Raw genomic sequence first — 20,128 nt, forward strand, 5'->3', positions numbered from 1 at the left:
CCCGTGGCCCGGCTCTGTCCCCGCGTCCACCGGTGCGGGATCCCCATTCGTGTCCGGGGACTGCCCTCCCCGAAGGGCAAGCGCAGCTGCTCCTCTCCGGCCGGGACTTAACGTGACTTGCCTTCCAGCCACACCCCGGGCGGTTCAGGGTGTCGGGCAGGTTGACGGATGGCGCTGGGTGGGGGGTGCACTGATCCGTAAAAGGCACCCGGACATTCCGAGATGATTATCCGCTTCAGTTAGCCTCGGCGGCCTGGGTTCTCTTGTCTGTCGGGGCGCCGATCATGGGTGACATCACTCGTGAGGTCTGAGATGAGTGTGGTCTGCAAAGCAGGAGCTTGAACTTTAGAGAAGAGATGAGAACTCGGGTTTTAGGGTTAAACACGTCCATTAACCAAGTGCCCCTAAAGAAGCTGTTACGTACTGTGATGCAAAACCGAGTCAGGGTTCTGCTAAATAAGACGGGCTCCGGGATTTGCTGTTGAATTCTGGCTTGCAAGCGTCTTGAATGAGGACGTGGCAGGCTTCCCCGCAGGGTGTGAGTCTACTGGGTTCCAAGCCTGACTAGACCAGGCATCCCTTGTAGAGGAAACCCGTGTTCATTCAAAATGGCAGCATGAAGAATCAGGCCGGAGGGAGCAGCATGGACCAGTCTCGCCCGCGGCCCCCTGGCTTGGGCCCGGGTGAGGGAATGTGGGGAAGGCAGGCTTTCCCCAGCCCTAAGGGGCAGGGAGTAATTTTTGCAGCAGGCTAGATTTTAGGCTCCTGGGGAGGGTAAGCGGGAAATTTGGGGAGCTGTACAATTTATTTTCTCTAACTTATCAAAAGCTGGTGCAAAGACCCAATTAAAACTCTCTGTGATTCTGATCTGATTTTCTCCAGGTTCCGCTAAAGTCGATTAATGTGGCTGCTGATGTCTGTTTGAGGTATAACTGCAGTGTTGCTTGGTACCAACAACTGGCTCTTAAGAGAGATGGGTATCTAGTGTCAACATCATCCAGGAATAGTAGACATAACAGTAGACATAACAAATGCCAGGGCCTTAGAGCCAGTCTCATTGCAGGAATTGATTTAACACCATGACCAAGCACCCAGACACCAGAGGATGGTAAATTCTTGAAAGGTGACTCATGTCAGGGTTTCTCCCTCTCTCTTAAGCAGCCTTCCTTCCCCATGTCGCTGCTGTACTGCCAGCCATCTTCTCATTTAGGAAGAGGAGATGCATGAGGCAGCATTTGTTTCGGGGGATAATGGGATGGAGAAAGATTAGCACAAAGGTCAGGAATGGTCATGCTGGCTGCAGCCGGAGAAAACACTGTGATGTTAACTCCCCTTGTACAGCCTGGGAGGCTGAGACTAGCAGGGGCTGGGGGGCTGGGGGTGAGGTGGGGGTGGACCACACCCAAGGTCATACAGCTGGTTGGCAGCTTGCAGTGAGGACTGAAATCCAGGTCTTGAAACTCCCCCAGTTTAGGGTTCCACATGCCACCTTTCAAAGCCTGGAAGAATAGGGCAAACCTGTCATGAGAGTGGCAAACAGAGCAACCCGAAACCAAACTGTACCAAGAATTAGAAAATCTAAGGTTCCCTAATTCAAGCCCATTTAACTGCTTAAGTTGTCTGTGCCTCCTGTTCACATTTTGTGGTGACTAAACTGCTTCTGTATTTAAACTCCAAAGACATTATTTTAATCATAATCTTTGAGGTGAAAAATGTGTTCTTTGATTAAAAATTAGTTGTTGATGCTTGCGGAGAACCGATAGGCCAATTTTTTTTAACTAAAAGAAAATAAAGTGGGATATAGAATAGCTTTTGAATGTCTCTAATTTTAAGTACAAGCAAATAATAAGCCTGACTTAAAATGCTTTGAAGCAGCACTGAGGACAGAGCCCTTTTCTATAATTTGTATTTGAATTCTCTGAATCATATACCAGTGACCTCAGACCTACCAAAGGAAAACGAGAAAATGTGCCTGGGTTAGTATTTGTGCAGAAGCGGGAGGATATGGAAAACCCTTCTGGGCATTCGGTACCTTTGCCCCAGTGATCTGCAGAAGGAGGAGGTGGGCGGCTTGCAGGCAGCAGGGAGAATAATTTGTGATGGTGAAGTAGTTAGGGGCTAGGTCTGGCCAGATATGTTGAAATGAGGACAGATGCTGACGCCACATGTGCCATTAAAAAAACAACTTGCGTTAGAGCAGTGGTTCTCAACCTTCTGGCCCTTTAAATACAGTTCCTCATGTTGTGACCCAACTATAAAATTATTTTCGTTGCTATTTCATAACTGTAATGTTGCTACTGTTATGAATCATAATGTAAATATCTGATATGCAGGATGGTCTTAAGCGACCCTGTGAAAGGGTCGTTCAACCGCCAAAGGGGTCGCGACCCACAGGTTGAGAACCGCTGAGTTAGAGCATGAGTGTGACAATTCATTCATTGAAATTCCCCTGATATGCCAAAGATGTTAAAGATCACAAGTTTTTTAAGATATAGGGTGTCCCCCCAAAATGTGTACACACTTGAACAGCTGATAACTCAATTTTCACTCCTTTTCAGGTTTAACTGATTTGAAATAATGGGTGAAGCCAGACGAAGCTTTGAACAAAGAAAATTTATCTGAAAGTGCCACTAGACTTTTTTATGGGGATGCATAAAAGATAAAGTTTACGGTACAAAACTAGCAGTATTCGACGGATTTAGGGCACACAAATACTGAACAAAATGATTCTTGATGTTTGCGATTCCATTGCTTCGCATCATCAGCAGTGCCTGGACCAGACTGTCATCAGTTTGAAAACAGGCACTGACAAAAAAAAAATTAATTTCTGTAGATTCTTTTAAATGTTGAAGATGATCTGTACATTAATAAACACTGACTTTATAATCATTCAAAGTGTGTATACATTTTTGGGGACACCCTATCCATAAACTCATGCCATTTGTGTTTATTGGAGAACAATAAAGAATATAAATAATCCAAAGTTATTTTTTTAAAAACACCCATGATCCCTTTATCCAGCACTAACTAGTCTTTATAAAAGCTTGGGACCACTTCATTGAGAGAGCCTTGATTCTGTGCTGTCCAATTCATAGCCACTGGCTAGTAGCCGCATGTGGCCATGAGCGCTTGCAAGGTGGCTAGTCCAAATTGAGATACGCTGTGAGCTTAAAACACACATCAGCTATAACACACTTATATGAAAAGACTTTCAGACATCTCAGGAATTTTGTATTGCTTATAAAGTGAAGTAGTATTTTGGATATATTTGGTTTAAGTGCAATATATTATTAAGCATACTTTCACTGGTTTCTCTTTACTTATTTAGATGTGGCTACTAGAAAACATAAAATTACTTATGTGGTTCGCATCTGTCTTCCATTATATTTCCCCTGGACTGTCTTGGTCTAGGTCAGTGGTTGGCAAACTCATTAGTCAACAGAGCCAAATATCAACAGTACGATTGAAATTTCTTTTGAGAGCGAAATTTTTTTTAACTTAAACTATATAGATAGGTACATTGTTACTAACTTAGTTAGGGTACTCCTAAGGCTTAGGAAGAGCCACACTCAAGGGGCCAAAGAGCCGCATGTGGCTTGCGAGCTGCAGTTTGCCGACCACGGGTCTAGGTCATTAACAGAAAGTGGGGTTGTTGTTTGGGGTGTGTGATTCTGTTCATGGGACTGGATGTGTTAGGAGAGAAGCCGCACAGAAGCTGGAGGGGGGATGGCTGGATGGGGGGAAAGAATGAGTGCTCAGGTGACTGGCAGGGGAGGGAGCTGGGGCTTCCCAGCTCGAGTCCCACCTGAAGCAGGGAGGAGCTTGGAGGTGGTTAATAAAATGGTTAATCTCAAGCCCCTTCTTCTTCTGTTCTTACTGGTTAGACATGTAACCTGATCCTCCCCTAAGGTAAGCTAGACATCCTTGAAAGCTCCCATAAACATGTCGGATCACGGGATTAAGTTGGGTTACTGCCTTCCTCTGTTGGTTGTGTACATGAGCACCTCTTATTCTAAACGGTAAAGAACTTGAAAACATGTTTGTAGCTCCATCTCTCCTTGGGTTGAAAAAAGTGCTTGTAGGTGGTTAGGGGCTCAAAATTAACTGTTAATTTTATCAGCTGTTAATTCATCAGACTTCTTAAAAATCCCAATTAAAATGATGGACCGTTCTGAATAATTTTCGCTTCTTTCACAGTAAAACCTCCCTAGTGTATTTTAAAATTGCACTCAGCAGTGCCCCAGTGACCTGAAAGAATAAACGAAATGTCTTAAAGTGTCCTTTTTAAGCACCAGTGACCAGATTTTTAAAATAATAAAGTCCAATGGTTTACAATATATATATCCACACATAGTAACATATTAACTTACATATATTCATATATATGTATAAATGTCCTTTTCAATTAAAAAATGGGATAAATTTTCTGCCCTGGCCGGTTTTGCTCAGTGGATAGAGCATCGGCCTGTGAACTGAAAGGTCCCAGGTTTGATTTTGGTCAAGGGCACATGCCTGGGTTATGTGCGGGACTTGCAGGAGGCAGCCGATCCATGATTCTCTCTCATCGTGGATGTTTCTAACTATCTCTCCCTCTTCCTTCCTCTCTGAAATCAATAAAAATATATTAAAAAAAGAATTAAAAAATGGGATGAAACACAGCAAATGGCTATGGTATAAATGGACATTTACAAAGTAGTTTTTAAGTCCATTTTGTAAGGTATAAAGTAACTCTCTGGTTACTAGCAAGATTTAAATCTTATCACTACTTTACTTCTTTTGTAGTAAATAAATTTTTAGCTAAATTTTTTACAGGAACACAGTGTAAATGACCATTTTTTAAGGATGGGAAGATATTTAAAAATCCCAGTTTGCAGAGCTAACAGGTACATATCAAATCACATGAATGGGAAAAAATGAGCATACACAATGCAGTATTTACATGGGAGGGAAAGCAGATGGTGGGAAGAGAAAGGCCATAATTCAAAGCAACCTGCCAAATTAGTGGACACACTGGCACCCGTGTCAAAAAGGAGAACAGGAGGCAATGAGAGGACCCCAGATCTTTCCCACGGAGAATGCCAGGACAGCTAACCACACACCTGCCTATTCCACACAATCTACTTGCTTTATCTCCATTATCATGACATCCTCGGAACCCTGATCTTTAAGAACAAGTTAAGGGAACAAATCCTTTTTGAGTGTTTCTCTATTTTAGATACTCTGCATTTATTATCTCATTTAATCCCCATAGGCAGCATGACCACATTTTATAGATGCAGAACTGAGTAAGCAGAGAAACTACATCCAAAATTTGGGTCTGACTCTTTTTAAAAATATGTGGGTTGTTTTTTTAAATTGATTTCAGAAAGGAAGGGAGAGGGAAGGGAGAGATAGAAACACCAATGATGAGAGAGAATCATTGATCGGCTGCCTCCTGCACGCCCCCTACTGGGGATCGAGCCCACAACCCGGGCATGTGTCCTTGAACAGAATCAAACTTGGGACCGATGCTCTATCCACTGAGCCAAAGTAATATTTTGGATATATTGGGTTTAAGTGAACTATATTATTAAACATAGTTTCACCAGTTTCTCTTTACTCCTGTCCGCAGGCCAACGCTCTATCCACTGAGCCAAACCAGCTAAGGCTATCCGACTCTTTTTAAAAAAAGCCATAATGTAAGCTCTGAGAGAGATTCCCCTGACTGCACAGCTCAAGTGGGAATACTATGGGTGGAGCCACAGCATGGCACCACCTTGTCAAAATCAGATTTTCCTGCTCTTTTTCTTTCACTGAAGATGAACTATAGATACCTCCTCCCCCTGCATTTGCCCACCGACATTTATTGAGGTCTTACTATGTGCAGACCTGTGTGCTAGGTGCCAGGGAACTAAAGATTTACACAGGAGTCCTTGCCCTCTTGGGGCTCACAGAAGGATGAGCAGAAAATACATTTTAAAACTTGAGGAAAAGAAGGCCGGCCAGGTAGAGGGGACCAGGGACGCACCTCAGGGCACTAACATTGCAAGCCAAACTGAAGTCCCTTTCCATGCCTCCTGCCCCAATAATCCTTCTTCAAAGAGATATCGGAGACCCAAATAGATACAAGTAGTAACTCCAAGAAAAAATGCTCTGTATTAGATAAGTCCAATGCCATTTCTAACCTTAAAAGAATTTTAAACAGCTTGTTATGGGCTTTACATTTTAAAAGTTATTGATTATAGAAAATCTCAAGCATACACCAAAGTAGAGAGAGCAATACAGTAAACCACTATGTACTCAGTAAACCACTAATGGCCCATTTTTATTACATAGCCAATCTGTGTCGTCTGAGCTCCCAGCCTCTCATCCTGGGTTACTTTCATTTTATCATTTCCCTGGGAAATATGGCAGTATATATCTCTGAAAGATATGGGCTTTTGTTTTCTGACACAACCACAGCATCATTATCACTGAGAAATGAACAATAATTCCTTAATATCATCAAATAGCCAGTGTTCACATTTTCCTAATTATCTTATAAAATTTTTGTACAGTTTTTAAAAATTGGCATCCAAATAAGTTCCATTCATTGCTGTTGGCTGATCTGCCTCTTAAGTAACTTAATTTTTTTTCTTTGCAGTTTCTGATGTAGTTGTTGAAGAAACCAGCTTTGTCCCCACGAGTGTTTCATAGTCTGGACTTGACTGATTGCAACCCCATGGTGTCATGTGTGTTTGATCTAGCAGCTCCACCGTGCCACTTTGATTCTTGTCGCACATTTTAGTTACACTTTGGAATGGGAGTGTGTCTGATGTGCTAGGTGCCAACCATTGGTGAGAAGGTGAAGGAGCAGAGTAGGGATTGGTGCAAAACTGGCAAACGCATCACCATGAGGAGTGGGGGGAGGAAAGTGAACATTTATTGAGTGCCCACTGTATACCGCCACAGGTCTAGGTGCTTTTCATACGGTAAACATGAGTGGTACGTTGTGGGTAGGGATTGGTCCCATGTTCATATGCAGAAACTTCGGCTCAGAATCAGTTCATAACCTGCTGTTTCTCACAGTTAGTGGGTGGAGTCGGGACCTAAACAAAGGCCCCTTTGTCTCTAAAGTGTGTCATTCCCTTGCCCTGTGCACATGGGGCCAAGCAGGCAAGATGCATTAGCGCAATTGACCTGACATTGACAAGAGGGGAAAAACACACACACAATAGCTCAAGGGTGATGTTGGTGGCGCTTCACTGGCCGCTGTCAGGGATGGAGGGGCCCGTGAGAGGCACCCTTACCCCAGTCCAGTCTCCCTGTTGTGCAGAATGTGGACCCACTGTTGCCAGACTTTTCAAGTTTTCAAGAGAAGCCAGAATTTATACAGAAAAATCTCTAGATGTGTTAGCTGCTATATTCAGATTAGAAAACCCACTCTCTATGCCTCCACTGTGGGCCAAACCAAAGGTGCAGCCTGCCACCCCTGTGCCACCCCCAGCTGCTCGGAGCAATGGCAGCTGACGCCTGGCACTGCGGTAGGTGTTGCACTTGAAGTTAGAGAAAGGGAATATTAAGCAGCTCTTAAAAGGCATCAAGTGAGAGTGAAGGAAATCTTCAAAAGGTGAAAGAACATTTCGACGCCGCAAGGAATAAGTCACATTTCTGAAGCCTGGACAGATCAGACCTTGACAAACAGCCGTCCCATGTACCTTCTCTTACCCTCAAGATGACTCAGTCCTCACTCTGACTCAGCTGGGATTCTGAGCACCTCATACTATTTGCACGTTTCCGCCCCTTTAAACCTCACCACAACCCTGTCATTCTCCCTGTTATAGAAAGGTGACGCGGGGCTGAGATCCAAGCCTGCTGGTTTCACACAGTCTGCCCCTCATTAGACAGTTCCTAAGTCTGGGCGTTGCCTCACGGAAGCTGGAAATCACTGGCTCCTAACAGTCCCCTCTAATGAACTCCGAAAGCTGTGTGCTCTACCACCTCGAGCCTTCAGTGCAGAACTTTGTCGGGTCTTCCTTCCCGGCAGAGCTTGAGGAGTCTGAGCTGATGTAGGAGCCTTTCAGCAGCTGGTGCTGACAACCCCATTTTTAGTTCGACAATCCCTTCCCCACACACCTTATTTATCCCTTCCTATTCCAATAGCAGGCACGAGAGAAAAATCAATGTAATAATCTGATACAGGAGTATCATTTGTCCTAGTTTCAGTTCAGCAGGAAGATCAATAAAGAATGAATTTATCAATAAGTAAGATAATAAAATAATTTCTTCTGTGCTTTTCCGGAAGTTGGGACGTCACAGACATAGGGTTTAAACGTCTGCAGTCTGCTCGGTGAAGCTGGGAGCTGGGAGAGGACGCGAGCCTCGCTGGGCACTTGGGTTTCATGGCCGTGCACAAGTAAAGGCACTTCGCCACAGTGATTTGCAAGACAGTTAATAAGCCCACATCTTAGAACAGTGATGGCGAACCTATGACACGCGTGTCAGAGGTGACACACAAACTCATTTTTTTTGGTTTTTTTTTTTTTTTAAATGGCATTTAAATATATAAAATAAATATCAAAAATATAAGTCTTTGTTTTACTATGGTTGCAAATATCAAAAAATTTCTATATGTGACACGGCACCAGAGTTAAGTTAGGGTTTTTCAAAATGCTGACACGCCGAGCTCAAAAGGTTCGCCATCACTGGCTTAGAAAGACAGTCATTTCTCCCTCTCAGGAGACTCAGGGCTTTCTTATAAGAGGATATGGTGACTGATGAGGGACACTCTAGAGCTGAAAGGCAGGGCAGCGAGGCCTGCAGGCCCCCCCCCCCCCAGAGCATTCACAGCCCTCAATGACTACTCACTGAACTTGAGGACAAAGACCTTTTCTCGCAGGCAGCTTCCTGCCTCCGTGTCTAGACATTCTGTAAGCGGTCTCCTGGTTACAGGGGTCCTGTGCTCCAGCCCCCCACGCCTGCACCCACCTCCTCTCCTTAGTCGGAGGACGAATGTTGGTAGACGCAGCTCCCGTGCTGTGGGATCCAGGGAATCTGGAGTCTAAAATCCGGGTCCCAAGAGGAATCCTGAATCCTGAAAGGAGTTTGACGAGGAGGACAAGGATGGTTAGAAATTGAGCTTGAGGATCCTTTACCCTGGCTGATGGCACAATATGTAAAGCTGCACCGCCTAGTGTCATTGCCTCTAGACACATGTGGCTAATCAATTTAAAAATTACAGGTCACATAAAATTTACCATCTAAACCGTTTTTAAGTATATTCATATTGTTGTACAATTAATTTGTAGAATTTTTTTTCTTGCAAAACTGAAATTTTAAATCCGTTAAACATCTCCCCCTCCCACCTTTCTCCCCCAGTCCCTGGTAATTACCATCCTACTTTCTGTCTCTGTGAATTTGACTACCCTGGGAACCTCATGTAAGTGAAATTACACAGTGTTTGCATTTTTGCGATTGGCTTATTCCACTTAGCATGACGTACAGATAAATGTACTTTAACATATTCTTAACAAGTGCTTTGTAGGAAATGGCTGTCAGTTTGGCCATCTATGGGAGTTCAATTGGAGTGTTTCATTAATTGGAACTGTTAGTTTATTGCCAACCTGGCAAGAATCCTAATGGGTATTTAGCACAAAGAAGCCTTAGTGAGTAGAATAAGCCCATTGCTTTTAAAGAATTTTGCTTGAAACCCACAGTAAGAGAGAAATATTGTATTTCAACCCAGTACATCACACTTATATTTTGATACCCGAACATAAAGTTTCTTGTACCAACACTTAATCCTTACTATGTGAAATCATATATTCTTTCTAAAAATGTTTCTCTTAAAAAAAATGCTGATCTTATCCCCTAAATTGAAATCTTATCCACTCAGATGATTTCATAACCCAAGAAAAGGCCACAACATACCATTTGGAAAACGCTGCTTTTTGACACACCTGGGTTCAGTTCCAAGCCTATAGTGTAACACCCACCCCAACCTCTGGGCCCCCAGAATTACTCCTCAAAACAAACAACTTAAAAACAAAGCCATCAGGCATGGCTTCACTTCTGGTTTTAATGCTGGTTTAAGTAGAAGTAGTTACAATGGAAAATTCATTCTTTAATGGTTGTACTCTGTTTCTCGAAGCCAAATAGAAATGATGAAAGCATTTTATGCAGTACATTTTATATGGACGGGAGCACATCTTGCCATTAGAGTAAGTGGAGGACTTCACACGTAAGTCCTTCTGGGATCATGGGGAAGAGCAGTATGAAAATCTTCATTCTGGTTTTATTGGGAAGCTGTAACACTGCTCTGGTCAATAGGCATCCTACTACCCACCTGTGACTATTTAATTAAACTAATTAAAGTTTGTAATACAATTAAGAATTTAGTTTCTCAGTCACACTAACCACTTCAGTAGCCACCTGAGGCTCGTGGCTCATACTGGACAGTGGAGACACAGCATTCCCATCACTGTAGGAAGTTCCTTGCACGGCACTGGTAGAGACTAGGAAGGAATCTAGCTAAGTCATCACCGAGGCTCCCGTGTGTAGAATGGTGATCCAGGAAAAAGAAATGGACAATAGCTTTGGCTAATTTGCCGCTGGATGTGATACACAGGCTGCTGGTTCATCTTACACCAGTGGTTCCCAACCTTCCTAATGCCGCAACCCTTTAATACAGTTCCTCATGTTGTGGTGACCCCCAACCATAAAATTATTTTCGTTGCTACTTCATAACTGTAATTTTGCTATTGTTATGAATCGTAATGTAAATATCTGATATGTAGGATGTCTTTTCATTGTTACAAATTGAACATAATTAAAGCATAGTGATTAATCACAAAAACAATATGTAATTATATATGTGTTTTCCGATGGTCTTAGGCGACCCCTGTGAAAGGGTCGTTCGACCCCCAAAGGGGTCGCGACCCACAGGTTGAGAACCACTGATCTTACACTTAAAAAAAAAAAAGACAAAGTTCTGCTCCCCTTTGGCATTCCCAATCATTCCCAAAATTCCGCCTCCCTGGCCCACATACCGTTGCCTACATCCTCATCATGGTCAAGTGACCCAATGATTCAGTCTCGCTGACCGAGCAGGGGTCCTGGCTGAAGAGGAGGTGCTTGGCAAAAGCCCTGTGGGTTTTATTTATTTTCTACAGACACAGCTCATCACTGCCGCCCAGGGGATCCCTGCTATTTTTAGGGATCAAATAAAGTCAGGTTTCCTCAGAGACGAGACAGCAGTACTTTTGAATTGGCCCAACAATAGGGGAGGAAGGGAAGTCATGTTACTGACAAGAGGCAAACGGGCACAGGTAAATGTGGCCTTTCTCCATCTCATCTCCTCCTGGTCTGTTTCACGTTATTTGGCTGAGTCAGTAGTTCCTCCCACCCCCAAATTCTAGGGACGCTCTATAAAGGCACTTTATCTTATAATTATTCTAGGTCTCTCTTGGACATACAGAGTCTTTGTTTCTTTCTCCCCCCTCCCCCGCCCCCCTGAAGTCTGAAGATAATGCAGTTTTTGTGAACATGGGAAAGGTTAAGGGGAGAAAGAACTGGAGTCTCTTTATCATTCTGCCTTTTCTTTCTCACAAAGCAGAGAGGGCCTATTTCTCTGAGCTGGGAGGGAATTATTTTCAGACTTAGAGGCTGCCCTGAGCAACGCAGGGAGGAACTCTGACAGCCCCGGGTGTGCAAGTACAGGCTAACTTGAAGTAGCCTGGAAGTAGACGGAGCAATACGGTCCCTCACAAAGATGTTTCCAAACCTAGAATGTTGCTGACTCTGCAAGTTGATATCTGCCCTGTTATGAGTGAGGTGAGTTGGTTTTGACTGGCTTGCTCAACAGAAATTTTGAGATGCTGCTCTGTTTTAACAGTGAAAAACCAGACAAAATATCTTATACTCATGTAGCCTCCAGGGTTTGCAAAAATATGCTCTCAAGCATCATTTCATTTGACACTCCTGATAAACCTGTGGGCTGGGGCACAACGTTTGCAGAAGAGAAAACCTGGGCTCAGAGAGGTAAAGTGACTTGCTCAGGGTCACACAGCTAGTGGGTAGTGGCGCTGAGTTTTGAATCCCAGTTGCTTTTCTGAGAACAGTGCTTTACTTCTCACTTATATTTCGGGTTTGTAAGATAAAATATATTTAAGTTGGGTAAATAATGACACAAATATGATAGTTGGCTCAATAGATAATAGCAGGGGGTGGGGGAAAGAGCAACTCTAGTTGGGAGGCACGGGCCCTGCCCTCAGGGAGCTTTACTTGAAGAGGAAGCAGTATATGTACAAGCAACAGGTGCACGTTATCCTAGAACAGACTGGATGCATGAGTGCTATGGATGCAGAGGAAATGACCGAGTTCTTTATAGACGGTTTTCTGAAAGAAAGGGATTTTGAATCAGATTTGGATGGATATTCACGAAGACTAAGAGCAGGGCGTTCATTCTAGCCAGGGGCAGAGGCGTGGTGGGGAGAAAGAGTTGCAGAGAGTCTGGTTCCGTTTGGTGGACTATTAAGAAAGGAGAACTGGACACCTGTTCATTATTTATTGAAAATCTACCCGCAGAAGACATTGTGTAGAGCTGGGTTTACAGTGGTATGCAAAAGAGACATGGTCCCTGCCTTCCTATTGCTTAGACTTTGGGGGTGGGGGTGGGGAGACTAAGTATTGGTTGTTGATAATAAAATAGTTACCCAAATATTTTAGATTTGATTGTTTGTATTATCTGGTGACATAAATGAGCAGAGCATTTGAGCTGGTATGTACAGGAGCAGTAGTTAGCTCTGCAGATGGTTTTGGTGCAGGGAGCAGGGAAAGGGGTGCTCAAGAGAGAAGGCACAGCCTGTGCAAAGGCCCTGGGAGTTTGCAGGAGCTGGCAAAAGGCCAGGGTGCTAGCGTTGAGAGAGTGGAGGGGCGAGGCTGGAAATGAGGCTGGGGAGGCGGCATGAACTTGATCAGATTTTGGTCTTTAGTCTCAGAGCCATGGGAAACTTATCAAGAATTTCAAGTAGGGATGACATGGAAAACATCTTCCTGCTTAAAAAAAAACCACTTTGGCTTCAATGTCTGGGGCAGGGGTGGTGGTGTATAATAGCTGTATGGAGTCATCCCTTAGGAGGCTACTGCAGTGAGCCAGGCGAGACATGGCGGGGCTTGGTGCAGGGGGTGGTCGTGGAGATGGAGAGCAGTGGTGAGTTTCCATGGAGATGTAGGAGATGGAACCTACAGGGCGTGGTGGTATGGCAGGCAATGGAGAAGCAGATGGTAAGATGGTTCCTGAGGTCTTGGTGTTCTTGTGGGCTGGGTGTGGAGCTGGCCACTGCAATGGAGAACCTTGGACATGGGACCAGCTTGGGGAAGATGATGAGATCAGGTTTGGATATCCCATAGGCCGTTGGGAGGGGAGCTCAGAGGACTGAGCTGCAGTTAAACAGGTGGGCCACTGGTGTGTAAGTGACAAGGGCAGCTCTGAGCGTGGAGGACTTTTCCCAGAGAGGAAAGAACATCAAAGGAGGAGAGAAGGATCAAGCAGTGAAGATGCTGCATGACCAGGTAGAAGAGAACAAGCCAGCGGGAGAGGTGGGAGGGGAGGCGGAGGTGCTGGGGTGTTCTGTCATTGAGATGGAGTAGAATTAGATAAAAAGGGGGAGTCTCTTTCCACCTAGACCCATTTCTGTCACCATCCCACAATCTATTATGCACCTCTAGATCCGAGACACTTGCGCAGGGCACTGTGACAAGGTCTGTTGATTTCTTGTCCCAGTGCCAGGACAGACTGCAATGTGTGTGCGTCTGCTGCCTGGAACAATAGCCTCCTTTCCTGTCCCCGACACCATGCGCTTTTGGCTGGCACTGCGGTTTGTTGCAGATCTGAGCTTGTTTAATCCCACGGAGCACTAAACGGTATCTGGTCTCCGTGGCTTCGTAATTCTACTCCAGGCGCCCCACCGTCACTTGCCAGCTGGGATCTCACCAAAATGAGCCTGCTGCACACAGTTCAATACTAAACCCTTTGAGCTGGTGAACTAGGCTCCATGAACTCCCGGGTGGCGTGTCCCCCGTTCACCCGCTCCCATCCCATCCGCCTCTGGCTTCTGCTCTCTTCTCAGGATGGCTGCAGCGCCTCCAAGCTGCTGTTTGGTGGCCTTCCCGCCTCGTGCTAAGGACGGTCTGGTGGTGTTCGGGAAAAACTCCGCTCGGCCCAGGGATGAAGTGCAAGAGGTCGTGTATTTCCCGGCTGCCGATCACGAACCCGAGAGCAAGGTGGAGGTGAGTGATGCACTGCAGCCTCTCCATTAGCCCTCACTCTCTCTCTCTTGCTCTGCCCAGCACGCCTTCTTCCATGACGTCTGCTCACTAGTCTGAACGGTCATGTTGGCTCTGTTGACTCCATTAGGTTTGTTTATAGCCTAAAAACAGGGTCATGCCGTAACCGGTTTGGCTCAGTGGACAGAGCGTCGGCCTGGGGACTGAAGGGTCCCAGGTTCGGTTCCGGTCAAGGGCATGTACCTTGGTTGCGGGCACATCCCCAGTAGGAGGTGTGCAGGAGGCAGCTGATCGATGTTTCTCTCTCATCGATGTTTCTAACTCTCTATCTCTCTCCCTTCCTCTCTGTAAAAAATCAATAAAATATATTAAAAACAACAACAACAAAAAACAGGGTCATATGGAGAATTCTATGTTTATTGCTATGGCCCTTATTTTATGATTAAGTAAAATATTTATATGGTTCCAAAGTCAAGTCTACAGAACAAGGTACAGGCATACTTTGGAGATATTGCAGGTGTGGCTCCAGATCACCGCAATAGAGCGAGTATCATGATAAAAGTGAGATGTAATCTTTTTGCTGGCGAAATGCCTGGCTTTCAATTTGTAAAAGATGCAACATCTGTTGAGTACCAGACTGATAGAGGTGGTGGTGGCGGCGGGGTAATCATTTTGTAAGCTAGATAAATGTCTAATCACTATGGGTACACCTGAAATTAATAAAATATTGTATGTCAACTGCAATTGAAAACAAGAAACAAAGCAAAGCAACATCTGTGAAGCACAATAAAACGAGTGATGCCTGTAGACTCGTAGAAGTCTAGCTTCTGTTTTCCTCATTTACTTCATTTCCTGTTTCTCCTGTGGGTCACCATGTTTGGGAAGTTTTTTGGTTTATTCTTTCATTAAAACAACGACACATATATGTAATAAACTACATGTGCCTGTCCATACAGGCCTTTCCCTCCTTTCTCAGGTGAACGGGAGCATGCCATGCACAGTACAATTTTCTCCACGTTGCTTTCTTCAACTAAAACCAGATCCTGGAGATCCCTCCATATGGCATACAGAGATGTCCTCTCTTCCTCATTTAGAGCTGTATGAGGTTCCATTCTATGGTTGTATCAGAGTTTAATCCATCCCATATTGCTGGAAATGTGGGTTGTTTTCCAGTGTGTTGCTATTACAGACAGTGCTGAAGTGAATAACGCTTTGTCTCCCACAGGGTCTGGTCTTGGTTTATATTTTCTTGTTATGTTAAAAAAATTATCCATCAATTTCTATTTTGGGAGCTTAAGTAAAATAGTTTTGTCAGTATTTCTTTGGGATCGGTGCCTAGAAATGGGATTGCTGGGTCACAGGGTAAATAAGTATGCACTTTTATAAAATATAATCAAAGTTCCTTGAAGGTGGTCTACCATTTGGCGTTCCCACCATCAATGTTTGACAACGCCTGCTTCTCCATATTCCTAGTGTGTTGTTGAACTTTTATGATGACTCCTGTATTTTGTTAATTTTATTAAAATTCTTTTATTGGCTGTGTCAGCTCTTACCATCGACTCTTGGTTTACCAGGTGTATGGTTATAACACCTGCAAATAGAGATAGTTTGATTGCTCTAAAATCTCCAATTATTTTCTTGTCTGATGGGCTTATCGCTTGGATTCAGTGTCAACAGTGGTGGACAGAGTGGGTCTCTAGGCCTTTAAGCCTGACCTGAGTGGGGCAGCCTCTAAACAAGAGGTTCTCAACCTGTGGGTCGCGACCCCTTTGGCGGTCAAACGACCCTTTCACAGGGGTCGCCTAAGACCATCCTGCATATCCGATATTTACATTACGATTCATAACAGTAGCAACGTTACAGTTATGAAGTAGCAACGAAAATAATTTTATGGTTGGGTCACAACAGGAGGAACTGTATTTAAAGGGCCAGAGGGTTGAGAACCACTGCTCTAAACCTTCCCAATTAAGTAAGATGCTGGCTTTGGGTCTGAGATTCACAGAGCTTTATCATGTTAGAAAGTACACATCGATTCCTATTTTGAGTGCCTTAAAGTAAAAACACCTAAGGAATAGGTGTCACATTTTGTTAAAGGTCTTTTCAGTCACTTAGTAGCCATCCAGATTCGGGCTGTCCTGGCGTCGCAGTGCTTGCGTTCACAGAACCCTTATTGTACTTAATACTGCCCCAAAGCGCCGGAGTAGTGATGCTGGCAACTGGGACAAGCTAAAGGGAGGCCGCGAAGTGCTTCCTTTAGGTGAAAAGGTGAAAGCTCTCAACTGAAGGCATTTTATCATGTCACATATCACAGGAAGAAGGGGGAGTGCAGTACGATAAGGTATGTTGAGAGAGAGACCACATTCACATAACTTAGTACAGTGTACTGTTTTAATTGTTCTATGTTACCCTTAGTATTGTTGTTAATCTCGTCCTGTGCCTAACTTATGAATTAAACTTTCTCATAGGTATGTTTGTATAGGAGAAAACATAGTATCTATACGGTTTGGTACTATCAGGCATCCACTGGGGGTCCTAGATGTGTCCCCAGCAGATGAAGGGGGACCACTATATAAATATGTCTGAAATAACTTTAGAAAAACTTGTTTTCTTTCTTGGGGGATAGGCTAAATACATTAATATATTAGTCTAGTGGTTACAATCATGTTAAGAAATAGGTTATTTCACTGGTTAGCCCATGGTATATTATTACTAAAATACACTGTAGGTTGAATTTTGTCCCCTTGCATAAGTCAGTGTGGTTTGATACGCCCCAGGATTAGTGTCTCAGGCACCCCTGACCTCTCTTCTGTGGCTTGAGCTGCCTCCGTATATTTCCACATCCAGACTCTGCAGGTAAAATAACCTCACATGTCCGAAAGCAAATTCATTTTCCCATCTCATTTGCTCCATGGACTCTAACAGCTCCACTGTTTGCCTCAGAGTTTAATCTAGAAAACGATGACCCTCATTTTCCCACTCATCCCTGATGCACAGGGACAGCTGTCGCTGAGTCCTGCTGCTTCCTCTCCCGTGTCCCCTTCTCCTCCCACGGCCCCATCCCGTTCAGACCCAACCCCCTTCCATAATCTGCTTATTGGTGCCCCATCTCTTTGTCCTGGAGTCGGATCCCTGCAGGGTCACCAGAATCCCCTCTCCCCCCCGCCCCCCAGACCACCGCTCTGTCACTGCCTTGTTTAAAAATGTTGTGTTGTGTTTATAGGATGAGAGTCTGATTTGTGTGCCCTTCAGAACTCTTCCCAGCTGGCCCCCTGCTCACTCTTCCTTTCTTTTCTCTCTTCCAAATGAATACTTATTTTTAGAGCAGTTTCAGATTTACAGAAAATTGAACAGAAAGTACAGAGAGTTCCTATATATAACCCCTCACCACCCCCACCCCACCCCCAGTTTCCCTCATTATGAACACCTTGCCTTAGTGTGGAACATTTCTTAAAACTGATGAGCCAGGATTGCCACATTAGGGTTCACTCTTGGGGTTGTACACTTTATGGACACATGTATAATGACACATCCCCACCATTAATTACAGGACCATACAGAATAGTTTCCCTGTCCTAAAAATCCCGTCATCCTCCCTCCCCCAGCCTTTGGCAGCCACTGATCTTTTCACCGTCCCCGCGGTTTTGCCTCTCCTAGAATGTCATCTAGTTGGAGTCACGCAGTCTGTCGCCTTTTCAGATTGTCACTTTCACTTAGTCATATGCATTTAAGGTTTCTCCGCGTCTTTTCCAGGCTTGGTAATGCCTTTCTCTCCAGTGCTGAGTAATATTCCTCGCCTGATGCACCGCAGTTTAGCTTTCTTCGCCTGCTGAAGGACATCTTGGTTGCATCGGAGGGGTGGCAGTTATGAGTGAAGTTGCCAGAGACATTTGTGTGCAGGCTTTTTGTGTGAACATAAATTTTTAACTCATTTGGGTAAAGATGCTTTTAAATGTAATTTTACATTTTGAATAGATAATATATTGATGTGGTTTAACGATTCAGTGATACAAAAAAGGTTTCCAGGGAGAAGTCTTACTCTCCTTTATCCCAATCTACTCAGATTTCCTTGTTATGTAGCGCTTTCTATTCATTTCTTGGACATAAATATGAATACTTAGCCTTTTATTTTCTTCCATGAAAGTAACTTTATATACACTATTCTGAAACTTGATTTTTAAATATATAATGTTAAACTTCTAGAAAAGGTCTACAATTTGCTTTTTTGGTTTGATAACACTTTCTGAAGAGTTTCTCTATCTGTTCATAGAAATTATAATTTTTTACAGCTGACAGTAGTCCATTGAGGAGATATTCCATTATTTATTTAATCAGTCCTCTGTGGTGGACACTGGGAATATTGGCTAGTCTAGGAAGTATAGCCACGAAGAACATTGCACACAAGTCATTCTGTACATGTGCGGACGTAGCCATGGATACACTTCCATCCAGGATCTCTGGGTCGGGGGTCAAGTTTGTAGTAATTGAACTCCACAGACGCTGTACAATTTCCTGCTTACTTTTCTATCGTCATAGTTGTCCTCTCACAGCCCACACCATCAGCCCAGCTACACTGAGCTGCTCGCCATTTCTTGAACAAACAGCACACCTGTCTTTCTCTGTGCTTTTGCTTTTTCTATCCTTTGCCAGGAATGTCTTTCCTTTCCCCTCCTGTCACCCACTTGCTAGACTCCTATGCATCCTTCAAGGCCCCATCACCGAGACCCCTCCTCCCTCTAGCCTGCCAATCATCTGTGAACACGAAGCGCTTTATGACATTATAAATCAATTGAAATGTACCATCACCTGCATCTGGGGGAGGGGGGGTGAGTTCTGGCCCAGGAGGCAGGGTCCTGGGTTCCAGTGTCATTTTTCCCATTTACTGAATCTTGGGTCTTTGAGACTCAGTTTCCTCACTTGCCAGCTGGAGATCATAACACCCACGGCGACAGGGCTTTTTGTGAAGCACGTGAGCTGACATGTGAAGCACTATGCAAACTCTAAGGAGAACACTGTGCTGAGATATTTGTTCTCCCACCCACCCCCTTTTAAAGAACTGACTACTGTTGAGAGATTCCGTGATCCCAGGTCTCAGTTCCCAAACTCCGCTCTTTCGCACGTGCTCCCGAATCTGCTTTTCAGACTCGGGCGCATGCCTCTCATTCCCTTGCAGTCGCACCTGACACTTGTTCCAAGCACACAGTGACGGGCTCTTTTCCACGTTTGGGCCTGTGAGCCACATAACGATCATGTTACTTTCATAGCAGCCCTCGCTAGCATATAGAAATTACTTTTTCTATATGAGGAGTGAGAACTTCCCACAAAAACCCTCCTATTCCTCAGCCATTTCATGACAATTTAAACACGCACAGCCTGTGGTTTTCCTAGAAATGTTATACTTGAGTGCTGAGTCCCAGAAGCTCGGGTTCTGAGAATAACCATGTGCAGGAAGTCATCCTGATGACTCATCCACGCACCCACACACCCGCCCAGCTGGCCCATTTTTCTAGGTGGTCCTCCCTTCCAATCTGTCCACCCTCCTCTCAGTCTGTCCACTTGTCTGCCTGTCCATCTATCATCTACTGTAGGTCAAGTTCACTTCGCTTGAGACTGCAAGAGGAAGAGATCGGGTCCCCCAGCCCACAATTCCTCAGTTTCTAAAATTACACGGCTTTCGTTCAGCTGCACGGTTGGCAGATGGGAGCATTTTATTTTATGTTCTTTAGTCTTTCTCTGTCGATTCTGAGTTTTTAACAACTCCTCTTGGGGTTGCAGCGTAGGATGGATCAATATGTAGCTATTTGTGAAAGCCCCTCGGTCCCCTCTGAGGATGCTGTGCCACCGTGCATCATGGGACACATCCCAACCTCTCCTCCAGCCCTGGTCC

The 20,128-nt window shown here is 44.5% G+C and overlaps 1 protein-coding gene across 1 annotated transcript in view; it reads left to right on the forward strand.

Moving 5' to 3' along the window:
• Nucleotides 1-14,087: 14,087 nt before the first annotated feature.
• Nucleotides 14,088-20,128, forward strand: part of SCRN1 (secernin 1) — a 31,340-nt gene continuing 25,299 nt past the window's right edge. The window contains exon 1 of the mRNA XM_014537031.1: nt 14,088-14,247. Coding sequence (XP_014392517.1) covers nt 14,089-14,247 — 159 coding nt within the window. The 5' untranslated portion in view covers nt 14,088. The remainder of the gene's footprint in view (nt 14,248-20,128) is intronic.

Source organism: Myotis brandtii, unplaced genomic scaffold, assembly GCF_000412655.1.
Source record: "Myotis brandtii unplaced genomic scaffold, ASM41265v1 scaffold17, whole genome shotgun sequence".
Classification (NCBI taxonomy): domain Eukaryota; kingdom Metazoa; phylum Chordata; class Mammalia; order Chiroptera; family Vespertilionidae; genus Myotis; species Myotis brandtii.